The sequence below is a fragment of the Merops nubicus genome, unplaced genomic scaffold, assembly GCF_000691845.1.
Source record: "Merops nubicus isolate BGI_N331 unplaced genomic scaffold, ASM69184v1 scaffold3768, whole genome shotgun sequence".
NCBI lineage: Eukaryota > Metazoa > Chordata > Aves > Coraciiformes > Meropidae > Merops > Merops nubicus.
Genome location: NW_008626216.1, coordinates 35,611 through 56,979, shown reverse-complemented (window position 1 = coordinate 56,979; position 21,369 = coordinate 35,611). Strand labels below are relative to the sequence as shown.

The 21,369-nt window shown below is 46.1% G+C and overlaps 1 protein-coding gene across 1 annotated transcript in view; it reads right to left on the bottom strand.

The window, feature by feature from the left end:
* LOC103778331 (receptor-type tyrosine-protein phosphatase mu) overlaps window positions 1-21,369 on the bottom strand; it is a gene marked incomplete at its 5' end in the record, with an annotated part of 57,767 nt that overhangs the window by 13,670 nt on the left and 22,728 nt on the right. Inside the window, 5 exons of the mRNA XM_008945912.1 lie at window positions 2,255-2,428; window positions 3,304-3,453; window positions 4,025-4,160; window positions 4,371-4,525; window positions 10,639-10,755. Coding sequence (XP_008944160.1) covers window positions 2,255-2,428; window positions 3,304-3,453; window positions 4,025-4,160; window positions 4,371-4,525; window positions 10,639-10,755 — 732 coding nt within the window. The remainder of the gene's footprint in view (window positions 1-2,254; window positions 2,429-3,303; window positions 3,454-4,024; window positions 4,161-4,370; window positions 4,526-10,638; window positions 10,756-21,369) is intronic.

The following is a 21,369-nucleotide window of genomic DNA, read 5'->3' as shown; positions in this document are numbered from 1 at the left end:
TTGATGCTTAAATGTTCAACTTTATTTGGGCAGAAGATGAATTCTGCAGGTGTTTTACTTCTGAAATGTATTTTATGCCAGAGGCTTGGAGAAAAATCAGCAGAGGTTTTTGCCTCCAATGCAACTCCTACGAAATCCTGAGCAACAGTTTTGTTTTGAGCTGTTAAAGGACAGATTCATCTCGGTTGCCTGCGTTTAGCTGTTGATCTGAATGATGCCCATGAAAGGAAACTTTGAGTTATTTTTCAGAAATATTGTTGAAATTCTGGTCTGACAGCAGTGAGGGTGCCCAGGGGATATGTTTGAGTGCTCTTTGGTTTTTTTTCAGTATGTTGTTGCCTGAGCTGTTTGGTGGAACTGTCCCACTGGGGATCTCATACCAGTGTTTTCACCCATGTCCTAGAGCTGGAGGCCAGTACATCAGTCAGCTGCCTTCTGTCCTACTGGTCCTGTCTTCCTGGATTCATAAAACAGTTTTGGTTGGAAGAGTCCTTTAAGATCAAGTCCAACCCTTCCCCCAGCACTGCCAGGTCCCCACTGCCCCGTGTCCCTCACACCACATCTCCACAGCTTGGAAACCCCTCCAGGGGTGGAGACTCCACCACTGTCCTGGCAGCTTCTTCTAGGGCTTGACAACCCTTTCAGGCAAGACATTTTTTCTAATAGCCAATGTAAACCTCCCCTGTGTAACTTGAGGCTGTTTCCTCTTCTCCTGCCACTTGTTCCTGCTTGCTGATCCAAGCCAGGATGCTGGTGGCCACCTTGGCCATCTGGGCACAGGTTGGCTCATCTTCAGCCAGCTATTAACCAACACCCCCAGGTCCTTTTCCACAGGGCACTTTCCAGCCACTCTTCCTCAAGCCTGGAGCAGTGCAGGGGGTTGTTGGGACCCAAGTGCAGGACCTTTGGCCTTGCTGAACCTCATCCCATTGGCCTGGGCCCATTGATCCATCCTGTTCATGGCAGTTGCATGGAGATCAGAGATGCCTGGAAGGCTCTCCATGACCCCCTCACTTAGAAGCCTCAGCAGATTTTTAAGGAAAACCATTCTCAACTTCATTCTGATGTAGAATAATGAGAATTCTGCTTGCTAAACCTTCTGCTCTAAAAGCTTACATGAGGTGATCTGCCAGCAGCTCAACTCCTCCTCCCTCAGAGCCTTTTCTCCAGGCACACTTTAGGATCCAGCTCCTTGTTCTAACAGTGAAGAAGGAAGCACTTTCAAAGCCAATATTGAGGTGCTGCTCTTACTTAATTTACAGACCAGCCCAGCCCTGACTTCTCCAGGAAAGAAGAGGATGCAATGGCCAGGTTGGAAACTGCAGCTTGAGGAAGATCTCAGTGTTTCTAATAGGAAACCTCATTGACCTACTGAAATCATTGACCACTGAAAGCACTTCAACACTTCTCCCCAGCTCCTCTACATAGATAAGCATAAATAGAATACATCTACCTTTGCAGAGGAGTGTTTTGAGCTTAGGCTTATTTTAGGGCAATGCTTTGAGAATTCAGAAGGAAAGACACACAAAAACTGCTCTAAACTGTTATTACCCCAGCTTCCCTTTTCAGAAAGGCCATTTATGTTCTCCTCATTCTTTGCTAACCTCTGGTTTCTTCTTGTTTATCTGTCTGACAGCCGTAATTACTGTAGCTCAAAATTGTCAAAGAGAGCCTATAAATATCTACAGACTGGAAGGGTGGTTTAAGTTTCTTTTTACTGATATTTTATTAGCAGCATTAGATCCATCAGGAAAAAAAAAACCCAACCCACATGCACGTGGAGAGGAACCATTAATTCCAACAGAAATAAATGGAAAGATTGAACTAATGGTTTGTGCACTGTCTTGTGCTGACAGACAATTATTTTTTTTGTTAATTACTGTTTAAATTAGAAACAAAGGGAACTGAAATATTGATGCAAACTTTATTATCCTCTTTAACTGCCTTCGTGTCTTAATAGGTAACTGGTTTTTGTTTTCCTCCCAGGCCAGAGGGTTAAAAATTCAAGCCCTGGGGAGAAATTCAGAGCCATTGAATTCATCACAACTCCCTGATTTGCTCTCGGAGCTTTGGAACCTTGGCTGCATGGTAACATTAGTGGGATCCTGAAGGTACTTGGGAGTTTAAAGACTTTTTGTGCCATGCTTTTGGAAGACAGGCTGGAAGGATTTCAGTGTTCTTACACTTCCTGACGTGGCTCAGTTTGGAGGCTGCTTATTGGGTGTGGATCGTTGGTGGTGTGGTGGGGACTTACGTCCATCAGCGCGGCGTTGATGTAGTTACTGCTCTCCCCATCTATGGTGATGAGGAAGGGCAGGCACCTGTCTGGAGGCAGGACATCCATGCAGCGGTTCTTCTCGTGGTTTCGTGGGAGGAGTGCTATGCTGCAGTCTTCCACACGCAGCGTCGGGGTCACCATGTTTAAAGTCTTCCAAAAAGAGAAGAAGACGACAGGAGAATGAGCACGGCAGCTCAGGGTTCAGCGCCAGTGGGAATCCACAGCACAGGCAGCAGGGATTGCAAGAGGGAACTCCTGGAAGCAGGCAGATCTCAAAAAGAACCTCAGAGGCAGCTGCAGAGCAACCTGCTTCCTGGAGGAGGGATCCACATCTCTCACTTGAGTCAAGGGAGATGTCACTGCTACCCCGCTGCATTCTTTCATCACAGGGTCACAGAATGGTTTGGGTGGGAAGGGACCTTTCAAGGTCACCCAGTCCAACCCCCCTGCAGGGAGCAGGGACATCTGCAGCTAGAGCAGGGTGCTCAGAGTTGTGTCCAACCTCCCCTGGGATGGTTCCAGGGATGGGGCAGCGACCACCTCTCTGGGCAGCCTGGGCCAGGGGCTCAGCACCCTCAGTGTCAAACATTTCTTCCTTCTCTCTAGTCTAAATCTCCCTCTTTGAGTTTCAAACCATCCCCCCTTGTCCTGTCCCAGCAGGCCCTGCTAAAAATTCCCCCCCCCAGCTTTCTGACAGGCCCCTTGAAGCCCTGGCAGCCCCCAGGGGGTCTCCCCAGCTGGAGCCTTCTCCTCTCAGCTGCCCCAGCCCAACTCTCTCCTGCTGGGCTCCCAGCAGAGGGGTTCCCCCCTCGGGGCATTGCTGGGGCTCCTCTGGCCCCGCTCCAGCAGGTCCCTGGCTCTGCTGTGCTGAGGACTCCAGAGCTGCCCCAGCACTGCAGGGGGGTCTCCCAGAGCTGGCAGAGGGGCAGGATCCCCTCCCTGCCCTGTGCCCACCCTGCTGGGGGGGCAATGTCTTCAGGATAGCTGAGCTGTACAGCTTCTAGGTAATGCCTGCCACCACTTACCCTAAATTCCTCTTTGATCTGGCTGGAGTTAGTCTGAGGATCCAGTTTATTCATTTCATAGTAAACAGACCTAACTTGAGAAGCTGGAACAGATGTGTCCCCACAAAGACAGGCTTCCAGGATGGCATCATGGATGAAGACATACTGTTCCTGGGAAAGCAGTGACAATAATTACTGACTTGGAGAGCATGGACTGTTAGTATTTTGGTAAATTAAAAATAACAACTGACATGGTGGCCACTAATTCCTTCTGGCTTTACCAACACTGAAGGAAGACCAGAAGGAACAACAGCAGTTCATAAAACTTAATCCCACTCATTCAGAAATTAATTTAGAAGGATTGACTCAAACTAGTCACAAGTACAAAGAGAAGTGCAGGAACACTCTATAATAAACCTCAGAATTTCTGGTTTCCTCATTCCTCTGCACATTTCTGTAGGTGCTATCACGGATCTGAGCCTCCACAAGATGTACTCCAGGATGAATCCTCCCAGGGAGAGGAGACACTCAAGATTTTCCTGTTCTTAAACCCATGGTGAACCTTAAGTAGAGCATAACCACGCACTTCTCTGGGCAGCAGTTCTCCAGGTTTGCACAGGGATTATTTCCTGCATGGGGATGAATTCTGGATGGTGCCAACCACGAAGGGGCTCTAGCTCTAGGGGCTGGAAGACTTTTTTCTTGCAAAGCAGAAGGCAGTGTTCCAGCAGATTAAAAATACCTCTGTCTGCACCATGTTAACCCTCCGAGACCGAAGCTCTCTCACGCAGTTGTAGATGTCTACAACACCTTCTCTTTCTGCCATATCCAGCATGATGTCGATGACAATGAAGCACCCTGTTCTGCCAGCACCAGCACTGCAGAAAAAGAAGAGCCCAGTTAACATCCAGCAGGGAAAAAGTAAAGTCTGAGGGTTCATGATCCCTCAAAATCAAGCCTTGGCACCATTTCAGACTCGTTTTCCCCATTCCTGTTGATATTTGAGGTATGAAGCTTTTGTGGGTAGAGCTCCAGAGAAGCAAAAGTCACTCCAGATGACCCAAGGGAGGGATTTCTGTTCTACCAACCTGCAGTGAACGACCAAGGGGCCGGCGTTGGGTGGGCTCTTGGCCTTGACCTGCCTGACGAAGCCCAGCAGGCCGGTGGCGTGGTAGGGCACGCCGTGGTCCGGCCACCCCGTGAAGTGGAACTGCCGGATCTCTCGGATCTCATGAGCACCCCTCTGTTGGAAGAGAAAAACCAGCTGCAACGTGGAAGAAGTTGGATGAGGGACATCATAAGGATGGCACTTCAAACACCAGAGCCCTGGGGAAGAGCATCCGTCCCCCGCCAACGCCAACCTGGGTGCTGGTGGTGAGCTTCCTCATGGCAGGACTTGGAACCTCTCCTGGTTCCAAGTTCTAAGATTACACATCAAGTGGCTTCAAAGCCCTACAAGAAAACTGAGTGATGCAGCACTAGATTGTTTAGAAACTTCTAGTGACCAGAGAGATGCTCATCTGATGAGCACTGGGTTGCTTTGACAACAGTGGCCTTGAGATGTGTGCCATGATCACAGAAGAGGTCAGCAGCAAGGCCATGGACATCTAGCACAGATGATGTTTTTTTCCCCCCATTGCTCTCCACAACTGTTTTGCTGCTGACTTCAGGACACTACAGCACAATTTTCCTTAGGACTTGTCTCCTTTGTTGGTCTGAAAGAAAGAGCTGATTGGCAGGAAACCTTTTTGCACCTCAAATCACAGAGGCTCTGTTTGTAGCCCTCTAGCTGCTCACCCTTCAAGGGGTTCACAGCCCACAAGGACGTGGACGTGGTGGGGCAGGTATGAATGAGATGCTGATCCTGGAAGTAGCTTCTGGATGTTAGAGGGCTTGGATGCCAAGTTTGATTTTCTCAGGGCTTGTATCTCCCCTTCCCCCTCTAAAAATGCAGCTGCCAGTGTTTTATTCTCATTAGAAATCCACAGACCAGAGGCCATCATACATATTTCATAAGCAAACAGCAAAATTATGACATATCATGTCCAGGCTGGACTAAATGTCAGTGATATTAATAACTGGTGGTTTACAGTTTTTCTTCTTCAAGATTATTTCCTGTCTTGAGCTGGTTTGCATATAGAAGGTCTAATTCTCTCTGCACAATGAAGTAACAGAAAATTCCTCATTTATTGCTAATAAGCAAGCTAAAAGGTCTGGGGTTTTCAGTGGTTGAGATATTTTGGCCATGCCAGTGTTCATGACTTGGAGTGGGCTTTGTGGTTGTGGAGTCTTGAGGCTGGGGGCCTGTGGAGCCTGGGCATCTGCTCCAGGGAATGTCCACACTCCTCCTCCTCCTCGGGAACCATGGCACAAAAAGGCAGGCAAGGGAGAAGAGGGAGAGAAACGTGACACTGGTGTGAGACTGAGATCATGTCCTTGCAACAAAAACACTCTAATATACTAAAAAATAATTTTAACATACTGAAACCCAGGAACAGACAAAGTAATTTGCATTTTAAGACAGTCTAGGAAACACAGCATCACAGAACCCCAGCGTGGTGGGGTGGGAAGGGACCTCTGGAGATCATCTCATCCCACCCCCTGCTCCAGCAGCTCACCCCCAGCAGGGTGCCCAGGGTCACAGCCAGGAGGGTTTGGGATCTCTCCAGAGCAGGAGACTCCACAGCCTCTCTGGGCAGCTGCTCCAGGCTCTGCACCCTCACACCAAAGAAGTTTCTCCTCCTGCTCAGGTGGCACCTCCTGGGTTCCAGTTGGTGCCCGTTGCCCCTTGTCCTGTCTCTGGGCACCACTGACAGAGTCTGGCCCCAGCCTCTTGCCCCCCGGGGCCCTTTAGATATTGCTCAGCATTGATCAGATCCCCTCTGAGGCTTCTCCAGCTCAGCAGCCCCAGGGCTCTCAGCCTGTCCTGGCACAGAGATGCTCCAGCCCCTCAGCATCTCCACAGCCTCCACTGGACTCTCTCCAGCAGCTCCTTGTCCCTCTTGACCTGGGGAGCCCAGAACTGGACCCAGTGCTCCAGAGGTGGCCTCACCAGGGCAGAGCAGAGGGGCAGGAGAACCTCCCTTGACCTGTTGGCCACACTCTTCTGAATGCCCCTCAGGAGACTCCCCAGATACCACATCCAATCACACTTTATTCCCTGGACTCTGGAGCCTCCAGAGCGTGGTAGTCAACACATCATTTTGCTGTGGCAAGCAAGGCCTCCAGCTCTGCAAAGACCTGTGTGTAAGTGGGGTATCCATGTCCCAAAAAGCCTTTAAACTGCTCAGAACTGCAAGAAGAAACCAAGACCCCACCCAAAACACCAACACCATGGTTTCAACCAACTCAACTGAGGTCTGAAACGAGTGCCCCACGCCCATTCTTCATGCTGTGTGCAGCCTTGAGGTTCAAGTTATTCACACAAATAAACTACCCCTCCAAAATAATGTGTCCACACAGGTCAGGGGATGTCCTGGCAATCCTGGGCAGCAGTTTTGGGCATGCCCTCTGTCATCCTGACTGAGTTTTTGTCACTAACACTCAGGTGAGAAGAAAAGGTTTTGCATATAGGCAACTTTTATAATGAGTTTGCTTATTATGGCTACAAAAGAGTGATTTTCATGTCTGTAGCTTCCCTGCTGGTTTCTAAACCCAAAATAGCAACACAACTGCATGAATCCTAAAAGCATAACGCTCAGCTTGGAAAGACTGTGGGTTTTGTTGGTTTTTGGGTTTTTTTTTTTCCCCTTTTTCTTTCAGCTGAAACAAACAGAAAATGGTGAAGGTTGCTAACAAACCCCAGGATGTTAAAAAATGCAACAAATCCTCGTGGTGCTGCTGTGTGCTACTGTCTGAGTAACTCATCTGAGTTAACTGCTGTGCTGTAAAGCAGCTGCTGCTCCAGAGGAACTACGTTTTACTACATTTCACACCCTGGAAAGCACAGCTAGGAAGTGGTCTTCAGGATCAGAATGCAAATTGGGCTTCAGCTTTCTTCAGGTGATCTTCCCGCTCCTCAAAGAGCCTTTTAAAAAAGTAAAAAGTGGTGAATTTCTCACCAAACAAATCGACTGCTAAATTGTGTTTAGGAGCAGGTAGGAGATGTTCATCCACAAAGAGGAATGAGGGTCAGAAAGGACCTCTGGAGGTCTCCACTCCAACCTCCCACTCAAGAATGGGTCTTTCACCAACAGTCTAGCTGAGCCCTAATGACCTCCATGAATAGTGACACCATAATTTTGCCAGGTAAGCTGCTCCAGCACTGCACTGCCCTCCTCTTGAAGGAGCTTCTCCAGTGCAAGCCTCTCATGCTGCAACTTTTTGGCCATTGTCCCTTGTTTTGCCACTGCAAAGAATGAGGAGAATTTGGTGCCCCTGATTTTCTGAAGGGTTTTAAAACTAAACTACCTAACAACTTCATAGTTCTTAGAAGTACTTAGAACTTCTGAAGAGTTTTAAAACCAAACTACTAAACCCAAAGTGCTAAAGTACATCTAAAAGATCTTTGAAGCAGCTGCAGGCTGCCATGAGATCTTCCTTACCCCTCCTCTTCATCACTACCACGTCAAATAAAACCAGTTCTCTTGACCCCGCCCTCCATGTCCTACATCCTCAATCATCTTGGGATGCCAGATGTTGTCCCAGCATGCCACAGCCTGTACTGATGCACGGGCTGAGTCCACCCAAGGCACAAAACTCTGCATTTTATCTTCTTGAGTTACTAAAGTCCCTGTTGGCCAACGCTTCAAGTCCTTTGGGACTCAGGCTCCAATGCTCAGTGCTCCAGCACTGTCCTTCACTCACTATCTCCTACAGGTTTGCCCAGGTGCTCTGTCCCATCATGCAGCTTCTCCTCACAGAGGCTGCAAAGCATCAGTCCAAGTAGACCAGAAATAAAGAGAGAATTATGGTGGAAGAGATGTTCAGACTTGTTGAACCAGGGGAGGGGGAGGTTTTGGTTGGCAATGAGGAAAAACTTCTTCCCCTTGAGGGTTGCCCAGGGCTGTGCCAGGCTGCCCAGGGCAGTGGTGGAGTCCCCACCCCTGGAGGGGTTTCCAAGCCGTGGAGATGTGGGGTGAGGGACACGGGGCAGTGGGGACCTGGCAGTGTTGAGGGAATGGTTGAACTGGATGATCTTTTCCAACCAAAAAGATTCTATAGTCCTATTCCTTGATCTTCCAGTACCATTGGAAGAGTTAAAACCCATGGAAAATAGGGAAAAACCAACTGCACTTCCCCCAGACAACAACGCCACTGCTTTTAGAGGCTTACTGAAAACTACCAACCATTAAAAAGCAGTGTCTAAATGAAATCTTTTCAGATGGAGATTTTATTTTTTTTTTAAAGAAATAAAATGTTTAGTGCCTTTTATCTCTCTCTGTTCTAATGCACTTATTCAAGACAGTTTGGTTATGTTCAACTGTAAAATCCTCTAGGTTTTTTTTCCCCCCCCTCCCAGTTAAGAAGTGAAAAGCTAACATCAAAGCACGGGCTTAAAATTTGCAGAATAAAAATCAACCAGTGCTTCATCTACTTCAAAGTGGAGCCACCCTTTCTCCTCTGTTTATTAAAAACATCTAAATGCAACGAAACAACAGGCTTGGGTGAATTCGATGTATACAAAATTTCAGTGCATTCAAGCAGCATAATTCCATTGTCATTACCCTCAGGTTGCTGTATTGGTGCATATTTTAATACTGGAGTGAAGGATAAAAGAGGAATAAAAACAAAATCCTTTGTTATTGTGGATGGATGTACAGAGAGCCTGTTGGGTCATTGTTTTGGCAGCTTCCTGGACCTGGGTGCAGGATTCTTCTGAGCTAAAGATTGTTTTCTGAAAGCATAATTGAATATTATTTCATCATTAGAGGGAATCTTTGCATCAGGGGTACTGCAACTAAATCAAACAGAGTTTTCTAGGCTAAGGAGTTGAAAATCTACTCCTGGTGAGACTGAGAGAACATCACTTCAGTAATGAAAATGACTGTGGGGAATATGAGGTGGGAAAACAGCACGAAGGTGGTTTTCAATTGATTGCTGGGAGGGAGGCTTTGATTTCACCATTTTCTCCTGATTCAACCAAGACTTCCAAAGTCAAAGTCTTCCAAAAATCAGACTTCCAAAGAGGTCCTCTCCTTGTTCTGCAACTCTAAACTTGATACCTACAATTAAAACACTTCTGTCTTTTAATGAATCATAGAATCATAGAATCCTTTAGGTTGGAAGGGACCTCCAAGATCATCAAGTCCAACCACCGAGCCACCAGGGCTCCAAAGTCCTCTGCCAAAACAGATCAGAATCTGTCAGGGCTGGAAGGGACCCCAAGGATCCCCCAGTTCCAACCCCTCTGCCATGAGCAGGGACACCTCCCACTAGATCAGGCTGCCCAGAGCCTCCTCCAGCCTGGCCTTAAAGACCCCCAGGGATGGGGCCTCAACCCCCTCCCTGGGCAACCCATCCCAGGGTCTCACCACTCTCCTGGGGAAGAACTTCTTCCTCACATCCAGCCTGAATCTGCCCACTTCCAGCTTTGCCCCATTCCCTCTAGTCCTGTTGTTACTCAATATCCTAAAAAGTCCCTCCCCAGCTTTCTTGTAGCCCCCCTAAGATACTGGAAGGCCACAATAAGGTCCCCTGGGAGCCTTCTCTTCTCCAGACTGACCAGCCCCAACTCTCTCAGTCTGTCCTCACAGCAGAGCTGCTCCAGCCCTGAATAAAACCCCTGACTTGGCACAAAAAGCACAACACACTTCAGCACTTCCACTCATCAGCTTATTTGGGAATTTATGTTGTCCATGTAGCATAAGCTACAAGATCCAGTAGACACCAAACAAATTTGAGGCATTATTTTAGTAACTCGTAACACAACACGCTGGTGGGAGCTCTCAAAGTACAAAGAGGGATTCCACAAGCAAAAAAAATTGCCTTGAGAAGAAAATTCAGCTTATTTCCACCGTGTCCCTGCAGACCAGGAGCTCACCAACCCAACAGACAACAGCATCAGATGTCCACCATGGACTTCTGTGCAGGCAGCCTGTGGTAGGGACAGAAAATGACTGTGGGGAAACAGCACGAAGGTGGTTTTCAATTGATTGCTGGGAGGGAGGCTTTGATTTCACCATTTTCTCCTGATGTTCTCTCAGAACATCACTTTTGCCAACTCAAGCAGGGGCCAGCAGGGCTGGGAAGTGCAGGAAAGCTGCTGCATGTGAAGAAAACCACTTTGCCATAAGAGGGCAGCAGGCGTTTACCCAAAAACCAGCTACAAAACCTGGCTGCCAGTCAAGAGGTTTCACTTTTCCATGTTGAATCTAAGTTGCAGCCCAAGAAAGAAAAGTGAATTTGGAAATTTACCTTTTCCACTGCAAATGTTCTGATCACGTACTCAGCCAGGAGCTCTGTTTCTATCAGTGTAACTTTAATGTCTTTGTAGATCTCTGTGTCATCAGGCCAGTATTTGCAGCATTTGACCTTGAAAAAAAGAACACAAATGAAGGGTTATTTATTTTAAAGGGTTGACTTTGGATCCATCCTGCAGCTGGTGCAATGATTTCTGTTTTACAATGCAAGCCCATGCATAAAGTCCCATTTTCACGTTGAGGGGCTGCTGCCTGTTCTGGTTTTAAGACAGCTTTCGGAGGTGCAGGTGAGATTTGTGAGGTGGTGAGGGAGGGAAGGCAAATTTATACAGAGCACTAAAGATATTTATACCCTAAACAAGTCAGTCATGGCAACTACTCATTTCCTCCACTGTCCAAGGCAGGCTCAACTTGTCACCAAGAGCTCGGTGCTTTCCCCCCTGCCCCAACCTCTATTTGATGATTTGTCTCAAAAATATCTTCCAACCTTCTAAAATGAATTATTATTTTTCTTTTTTTCAGACAGGCAGGATCTTCTTTGCTCTTAGAAAAGTGTCTGTTTTCTCAGCTTAACTTTCCAAAGGAATGAATGAGAGTTCAGATGGCCAAACTCAGCACTTGAAGCCAAGAGATGAATTTTAGGCCTGAGCTTTAACACCAATTCACTTAGATGGCCCCCAGATCTATGGGTGGGATTCATCCCACTTAGCTCAAATTAAGATTTCATTCTGTTAAGCTCTTCTTCTGCTTTTTCTGTTACAGTGGGTGGTTGTGGGGACTGTCTATGATGCTGTAGATAGCTGACACTAAAGGATTTTCTCCTCCTGCCCATTTGTGGACAAAGCAGTGGGCAGGGAAGCTCACAGACAACTTCCATCTCTCTTTTATTCTGCTCTATCATGGCAATAGCTACACTCTCATCACAGTGTCTGGCCACCACCCAGTAGTGCAGGAGGTGCTAGGAGCAGCATCTGCTCCACATCTGCTGCATGGAACAGTTCCTCCCTTCCCCTCACCAAAGGGAAAATTCAAAATGGATCTATTAATACCTGTAAATCCACTCATTTACTTAAATAAATGTGTAAATGGGCTGAGTGAAAAACCCCAAACACTTCAAATATTCAATGGAAAATGGAGAGAAAAAAAGCCTAAACTTCACAACTGGTTGAATATTTCCCAAACCCATTTTCATGCCAAAATATTTGGACTACTATCATGTCTAGTCTTGAGGAAAAGGTAAAAGTGATGAACGTGTGTATAAGCACCCAGTGAAAACTGTAACGTGTGATTCACATGATTTATTTATACAAACTCCAGGTTCAGCATCTAAAGGATTATGCAGGGAGTCAAACCTTGTAGTGACAGGCAGCAGAAAATACTTTCCTCAGAAAAAAAAAACCCTTTTCCTCAGTAGTTCTGACCCTTTTTCTGACTCTTTAGCAGGATAACATTTAAATCTGAATAGAACAGAGCTGAAGGGCTGGAAAAACACAGCCCCACATCAGGATCCCCTTCAGAGAAAGGGAGTAACTTGGTTGCCAGCCCTGGCTCCCGTTATCCCAGCATCCTAATGGCTTATTCCTGCTTCCACAGCTGATGGAAAGCTCTGGGAGCAGAGCTGGAGGGCAGGTAGCTCCAAGCAGGTTGTTATTTTATTTCCCTCTGCTTGCCTTCAGATCTAGCAACCACATTAGTATTGGCCATGAAAAATTCTGTGTATTCTTCACGTTTCATCTGGGATCAAGAATAGTTTTGGGATAAGTGGCCATCAGTGGGTTATAAGGTTCCTTTCCACAGCAAGAAGCTTGGAGCAGGGGCACGACCAGTCCCTGCAGTGCTCAGTGATCCTGTCCCCAACCTGCAGGATCTCTGGATTCATCTCTGCAGCACATCTATCAGCTGGAAGCAACCAAAAAACCATTTCAAAAGCTTCAGTCGTCGCTGCTGCTGTCTCCTGTTGCATCTACTTGATATTTATTCAGATCTTATCTCGTTGGGATGTAGTTCCAAAAACCCTCTGATAGAAGCTAAGTGAAAAACAATGAATGCTTGTTGTTTTGCCTGTGTTGATAAAATAAGCCAGAAAATTCACTCTTCAAATCCCTCCGGCCAGGAAACAGACCTTTTTGTAGTCACTGCTGGGAATTCTCCAAAACAGGGTTCTCCCACCTAGGGCTAAGATGATTTTTCAACTCTCTGTGCAGAATAAAGCAATTTCCCATCGTTCCAGACTGGAGCAGCCCCATCTCTGGAGCCAAATCCCTTTTCCTGCCTGTTGACTCCTCCTTGCCATAGGGGGAACCTGAAGGACACGAAGACGACCAGCACATCTTCCCTGGGAAGGGACAGGCTGTGACCCTGCTCACAGCACCTCTCTTTGCTGCTAACTTCAGCCTCATTTCTTCCTGAGGGGTGCCTGCCATCCCCCAAACAGCTCTAGTTTAGTAAAATAAACTATCTGGGAAAAAAAAACCCAACCCTGGCTGAATGAAATTGCTCAGCCTTGAAGGAAAACACGCCTGGTTTTAGCTCAGGAAGTCTAACCAGGCTGGAGTAGGACTAAGAACATTTAGAAAGAGCAATTTAGAAGAGCACAGTCCCCACCTTCTTACGCCTCAATGGCTGGATTTGCTCCCCTTCTTTTTTTAAACCTTATTTAAGATGATCCAGCAGAATAATGAGGGAAGCGCTGGGACGTCGCACAGAAGCTGGAGCCTTTTGTGCCTTCCTGCAGCTTGGAGCTGCTGGGGATTTTCTCCCCCTGCTGCACAGGGGTTCTGGGCACGGAGCTGAGCAGAAGGATCCATGACAACACAATTTCCTGAAAACTCTCCCCAGTGGAACAGGGGCTGTAAGAGCCGTGGGAATGGTGCCAGAGCCGCAGTCAGAGCCACAGACCAACACTAAATGATTCACTCACTGGGAGGGGAAACCAAAAAAAAACACTCCACAAGTTTTTTTTTTCCTTAAATTCAAGTTTTTTTCCTACTTCTGGCTCTTGTTCTGCAACGCTGCTGCACGTGCTGAGCTCCAGACATGAGAACTCTGCACTCCTGATGAGCCAAAACCAAGGTAAACTCTTATAGACCAGTCTCCCACCTCCTCCAGCAGCTCTCAAATAAATGCCAAGGTGGCTCAAAGGCAGAAGGAGATTAAATAGTGTAAAACAAAACCACATTTATAAACGTTTTTTTGGATCAGGGCCTTTATTTGTACAAGGAAAGACAATTGCAACAAAATAGAATATGGTTTTTACTCATCAAATATGAGAAATGCTGCTGGTAACATATGTTTGTTCATTTTTTCTCTTTTTAGCACAGCTTTAGCTACTGTAACTTGATGAATCTTTCCCTTTTTATAAACATTTGGTATGGTTTTTTTTTTTTTTAGAAGAGAAAAAATTGCTAACAGAAGGTTCAGCTAAATAATTGATACATGAATCCAGAACTGAATATTCAATGAATTAGATCTTTTCTCTCCCAGTTGCCACCCTAACAGTAAATATCATCCACAAAGTAGAAAACATAAGTTTGAAATGTCATCTGAGCAGAACTCTAATTGAGAGTTTGTTCAGCTACGCCCCACATTTAGAGCCCAACACCCTGCCAAGAAATACAGATGTTCATCACAAGATGAGATAAAAGGGTGGCTGCCAGAGACAGAATGAAAATGCTCTGGTTTAATCTATTCATCCCAAGGTACACTGTCCCAGCGTTCCAAACACGCTCGTTTTACTGATGAGCTCAGAAATTTGGAGAAGGTGACTGTCCAACCCCATCCCCCAGCCAAAGAACCCAACGGGAGGAACGAAGGGTTCCAAACGAAGGTGGGAAGTTGTTCTGAAGCTGCCAGTGTAGGCAGTGGATGGCTAATGAACACAAATTGTGACTTCCCAAGCTGTATATTTAGCCATTTGGCAACGTGACTCGTCGAGCTGGAGGCAGGCTGAATGCCAGGGCAGTAATTCATTTACTGGGAGGTTTGGAAGAGGAGGAATATCACGGAATTAATACGTGAGCTGGCTGTGAAAGATGCTTTGTAGTTGGTACAGAAGGGTTTAATAACACTGATTACACCAAGTTTCCCATTTCCTTTGATCCTGAAATATTCTTAGCAAAAAGGTGATGTCATGGGCTTAGGCACCACATGGGGTGTCGTTGGGGAAGAGCAGTATTATACATTCTAATTTCAAATTAATCCTGAACTAAGTCGTGAGGAGAAGTCAGACATCAATTCTGAAGTGAAACTTCGAGGGTATAAAAGGAAAGAGCCAACCAGGCTCTGGTGAAAAATCTGAACAGATTTTACAGATGTAGCCAGGATAACATCATATCCTTCCAGTTGGATGACTTGAAGTAAAAGGACATCTAATAATTGAAAGTATTTTAATTGAAATACTTTTCAAACAAAAAAGTTTTGTGATTTAAGAACGTTTGAGAAGTTATAAACCAATCCCTGACAGAAGATAAAACCCAGTCTCTTTTTTTTCCATTTCCTTTGTTTGCTTTTGAGCAAAATATTGATTTATACCTCATTTTTCTAAAAGGGGTTTGGAGGAGCGTGGAGAAATACAACGTGGAAGGTACTGTTTGGCACCATCAGATAAATGGGGCTGCAGAAAAGGCAGCCAGAAGCCTTGATGTTCTTCACAGCTCCCAGAGGGGGGAAGATGTCTCCAGGAATTTTACTAGCTCAGTCTTTCTTGCAGTGAGGCCTCGGAGCTGATCTAATTTCCACCTCCTGCTGCCCTGTGTGGCCTCAGCACCTCAACCCTGGTGGGTCCAGTGTTCCTGCCTCCACTGCTAACACCAAGAAGAACAGGGATTGTCTCCCTTGTGTTTAGGCAATTTTGTCTCCCACTGGTCATTAAAAAAGGCTACAAATTAGTGCATGCCAGCACAGCCCTGAAGGGGGGAAAAAGGCTGAGAGCAGAACACAGGAGAAGGGTGGTCCCATGCCCAGATGAAGGATGGATATAGGATGAGCTGGAGCTCCTCAAAGCCTGTCTTAATCTCTTCCAGCACTGTGAAATCATGGGCGTGTTGCTCAGATCCTGTGCTCTGAGGACCTGATGTGCCTGCAATGAGCAGAACAGCCCGTGCTCTCCATCACACTGCTCCAAGAGCAAAGTCATTGAGCAGGTTGAGCTACAGAGCACGAGTTAGCAGATGATTGCCTCCAAAACTTCATCATCTGATATGAAGTTAGAAAGGTCTACATGCTACTCTGTCAGGGCCTCCAGGAGACTTCTTCCTTCTCAGAGAGACTAAGAGATTAGTTTCATGAGACCTGCAGTGGTGAAGCCATTTCACCAGCCCAAACATTTCAAAGAACTTGAAGCCCTCCTTGCCAACTGTGCTTGCATCCTAAACCTTGGCAACACTTCAGCAGCAAGCCCAACAAGGGGGTCAATGCATTTGTGTATCCTTAAACCTCTTATTTCTCAAAGTGAATGACCTCAGCTGGATCAGTGAGCATTAAGATATTAATCTCTGTTGATTAACACCCTTTGAAATGGCTTTTGCTAAACCCAAGAATGCATCAAAACACTGAGAGCTGGAACCACGTCTGCCCTGAGTGACATGGGAAAGTGCTGAGCCCTTGTAGGCTGATGTCCTGCTTGATGATGGTAACACTGCTCATCTGGGGACATCTTTATCAAAGGATTACAAAGAGTCCTTCCTGCTCTTTCCTGAAGAACAACAGCCAAATATTGGTTTTTTTTCCCCCCCTAAGGGCTCCTCTTCTGCATAATGGAGTAATGCCAACTTGTTCTTTCTGCTTACAAGTCTAGAAAGCTGAAATCTGTTTCAACAACTGGAAGGGTTCACTGACTGGAAAGCTTAATAATAGTTTTAAAATACCTTTTTTCACTCTGTGGAAGGATAAACTCTATCTACCCAGCAAGAGATACTGGAATTACAGTGAAACCAAGAGCATCACAACAGAATATAGAATAACATGTACATCCCAAGCACAGGTCCCAGGTTTAAGGTTTTATTTAACATAAAAATCATGTTTAATCTTAACACGATTAATAAATTTTCTCTGCATGGAGAAGGACACTATTTATAGGTTTTAGAAGCTGAGACTAGAAGGACCTAGAGGTAAGGGAGGTTTTCATACAGGAATCTTTCTCCCTCTCATTTAGAAAGTGTAGTTTCTTGGAGGAGAAAAGTTAAAATGAAGCCTCAGTCACCCGTAGGCTCACAAACTCTTTGGCACTCCTCCTAAAGAGCACTAATGCCACTATCCTGAACTAATTCCAACGCAGGTAATTTGCCTTATTGCATTGAGAAGCAGTTTCAATTAGAGAAAGTGTTCTTCCATTTCTCCTAAACACAAATGTGCTGGTTGTGAGAGGTGTTAGGGCTACGGTGTTCCACCTCTGCAATCTCTCTGGAGTGGCTGAGCTGCATCTTAAACACTCTTTGAATTTACCTTTGTTTATTTGAGGGTTCTGCATGGAAGAGTCTCAAAATCTGTAAGATGCACAAGTGCAAGCTTCATCACAGCTCTGTGTCAATAAACTCCTTTTTTATTCTAAGCATAGCTGGCAAGTCCATTGGAAATTGCACAGTTTTTACACTGCTGGAATCTCCTATCAGGTTTTTGTTTGGTTCCTGCAGTAAGTGTTCAGCAAGAAGTCTTTGGGCAGGGCTTTATTTGGCCATTTTTCTTGGATGTCAAGTGTCTGTAACAGAAATGGAACATCAAGGGGATCTGAAGAAGATCTGGTTCAACATAAAGATGTCTGGGGTTGGTTTGTTAAGGAAACAGAACTGTGTCTGCTTTAGAAAGGTCTCCTGAGTGCTGGCCATGGTGGACACCCTGAGCACCCAAGGCCCAAGCCCATGACTGCTTTGGGCTTTCCTGAGAAGCCAGACTCCTTCCTGATGGATTTGACCTTGCAATAGGGAATGCTTTTTCAGCTGGCTGGCCTCTAGGAGACATCCCCTCTCTGTCAGAGCACTGTTGTGTGGCTCTCCTCACTCTCACGTGGACCTCAACACTCTTTTAAGCATTAACAGTTGGAGCCACCCAAATTTTTGCAGCAAGGCAGATGAGTGTCATGTACATCCCCTGTCTACAACAGGTCCAGCCAGACAAATCCAACACTAAGCCACCACTGTGCCCCTTCTTGTCCCCTGTGCAGATACAGCACAGAAAGCCACCCAAGGAGGAGAGGGAGATGGCTACCAGGAGGTTGTTTTGGTAGCCCCAAGGGGTGTGTGGAGGTGCCAGGGCTATTCACCAGTCCCTGGCTGACCTTCATTCCCCTGCTTCTGTCATCCATTCTGCTGGAGCCAACACTGCCTCCTTGCAAAAAAAATAAAGGGTCTTTTGTGTACTTATTAACACTATTAGCACTGGCTGTTTTCTAATTCTGGATAATAATTGAGAAACTCTAATTACTGTAATTACCATGCTCCTGGGGTGAGGTTTTATTTTTTATATTTATTCCTAATGGTTTTTATTTTTTGGTAAATACGTTGTTATAGTAAAAGCACGATAGACAACCCCAACTCTACAGCACATTTATGTATCAACCACCTCCACTGAATCCCATCAAGTGCATTTCACCACTTATTAATCAGATATTACTAAATTTCTCCTGCCTGAAGCAAAACCAAGGAGTGGGAGAGAACGCGACGACTGACAAATGACAAACGATGTGACATGCCAAGTTTGATTCTGCCAACCATCAGCAGCAGCCCAACAAGAGCAAAGATGGAGGTGACAGCTAGATGGCACAGTTGGACATATTCTAAATTTTCCCAACACAACTCTTGAAGGAGGAAAAAAAAAGTGTTTCTATGTGTGCAAAGATGGAAACACTTCGGGAAGCAACCTGAGACTTTGGCCCGTCCATAAAGACCTTGATCCACTTCCCATCCTTTTCCACACAATGATCCAGCTCTGACTTTGAGTCTGCACATCTCTTGGAGGAAGCAAGATGTTCTCTTGTGTCCATTTTCTCATCACCCCTATGTTGGTGGGATAAAGTTTTGTTTCTTCTAGAACAATCTGCCAGATTAGACCAGGAAAAGATATTGTCTGAAATTCTACTACTGCCTCCAGTTGCTCTACCACGAGCAAGGCAGCCTCCTGCATTAATATTATTTTAAAAAGGCATTTTGAAATAGCTTGTGGTCACACAGGTGTATTTTTTGAGTCTGGGTTTTGCTTTTCAACTGAAAACTTGCTAATCTTAACTAAAACCCCACTCCATCACCCGTTACCCAAGAACCGTTCATGCAACTCAGCAACGAGTTCTCTAAACGGCTGCGAGACCTCATTTAGATTTTTAATAAACAGTCACATTCTAATGAGGTCTTCATAAAACTGCCTAAATATGTTTAGAAATCATTAGCTTAAATTACCAGTACAAAAGCCTCCTCGGGGAGCCCTGCGGATTTTGCGAGAAGGCTCCTGGCAGATGGATGAGGGTTTAACGGCGCGAGCGAGCTCCGAATTTCCACCCCCCAGCACATAGATGTGAGCCACTGGGTAACAGGCTACGAGATGAAGAGCTCCACGTCCCTCAGGTGGGTTCATTAAAGAGTGAAAAACAATCAAAACACATTTCCATGCCATTTAAATACCAGGTGCACGGCGGGCTGCAGGTGCCAGAAACGCTGACAAGGGTCCCTCGCCGGAACAGGCAAGAGCTTGAAGGGATGTGTGGTTTTGACAAGTGTGCCTCAGATAATGACAGCTATTGGCAGATGGACCCAGACCCTGCTGGAGGGCAATGTGGGGACCGAGGTGTCTGCAGCAGGTGCTTGCATGAGGGATGGCCTCCTGGTGACTCCTCCATCCGCAATTAAAACAGCCCCCATGCAGAAGGCTCCAGGGCAAGGAGTGAGTTCCTAGCACTGATTTAATGACCAGCCTGGTAAACAACCACCCCGACGCCCCCTCGATGGTTAATTCATGAAGGATGTACACTGTGTGGCAAACCTGTTAAATGGATATTCCTCTGTCCTGAAAACAGGAAGGATTTTTCCTCCTCGGCTTACAACGGGTCAAGAGGGTTAGAAATAAAACCACAATAAACCCTTCTAAATCTTACACCAGCAACAGCAACTGAAAGCCTCAAGGCTGAGAGGGTTACAAGGTTTGCCCTGCAGGAAAGCCACCAAAAAGTCCATCAAAATCTGGGAGCAGGGCAGAAGCACCCGTGGAGCAGTGGCAGAGTTGGTCCGTGGCTCACACGATCCCATTTCCCTCACAAGCTCATCTCAGTTTCTGCTCTCTGATCTCACCTATGCTGGCCCCCAGAGAAACTGAGAACAAAACCATTTCCACCCCTGCCAGACAGAGCAAAGCTGTGGCTCTGAGTCCTGCTGGGACTTCTGCACCCTGAAGAGACCTCCGTGGCACCTCCCTGCCTCGTGCCTGACTGTTCACTCCAAATGATGCTTCCAAATACTGACTTTGAGGGAAAAAAACCAGTGTGTGGCTTCCTGCAGAAGGCTATTTTTGTTCTGCTTGTTTAGCCATACCCTGAAAACATCTTTTTAAGTTGTTTGCTTGGATACTTAATGCATGGAAAGCTTTAACCAAGAGAGCTTTGCTGGAGAGCTTCCTAGCCTTAAAATTCCATCTGTTTGGAATTGATATGTGACCTTCCAACTATTTGCACCTTCCTCCTCACTCCAGGGACTGGATTTCTAAAGCTGCCTCCACGATCCCTTTTTGTCTCTGCAATTAGTGGTAGATGTATTCCTGCAGCAGGTGTTCACTGCAGTCACAAATCCCCCCCAAAAATAGATTTTTTGATATTTTGATCTAAAATAATAGATCTAATACTGGCACCCGATCTGCTGGCCTGCACACAGACATCTAAATGTTAGGATGTCTATGAACAGTTGACAAAGGACATCAGGAAGAAGAAATTCAGATTTTAAAAGCAGACTTGCTGAAAAGGAGGACAGGGTCCCATACTTTGAATCCCACCACATCAGTGGTTTAGGAGTTTAGAGGTCTCTCTCCTCAGGCAAAAGCCACAGGGCAGAGGGGGACCAGCCACTCCACCAGGGTGAAAATGAAAACACCTCTTAAAACCATGTGGCTCACCCCTAGATATGTGCACTTGACTTATTTCAGCACTCTGATTTACACTGATTGCAGTAGTTGTAATAAAAGCAGTGGGGTTTTGGGGTTGGGTATTTATTCCTCATTCCAAATGAAAGCTACATGCCCAGTTCCCAAGCACTTTTTCTTATTTGGGGTGTTATTTTTTCCAAGAACTAAGACATCAGCACGCAGGGAAAGCAGTAAATTAGAAGACTCAGTTATTGAGGGTGGCAAGAAACAAAAAAGTTCCACTCAAAGCTGGTTGAAAGCAAAATTGGCCATAATGACTTGAGTAGGAGGCCTGCTTGAGAAGATAGCAAGTGAAGAGACAAGTGCATGGTATCAGCCAGGTCACCCCAGCTTTCCCTCACTACTCAGCTCCTGAAGACATCCTCCTGGTCAACAAATTCAGGATGCAAATGAGCCAAGCTTCTCTTTTCTTAGTCCAGAAGACTTAAGGAAGGAACCCCCCCCAAAAAACAGGTTGATTCAGGCTCACACACCATGAAAAAGGTGCAATTTCACAGTTTCACTGCTTTTCTCAGAAATCACTTTCAGAATTACTCCCCCTTGGCCCCCATTAAAAAAAAACCCAGATGACTCCAGACCTTGCTCTGCAACCAATTCCCTGGATTCCCTTAAG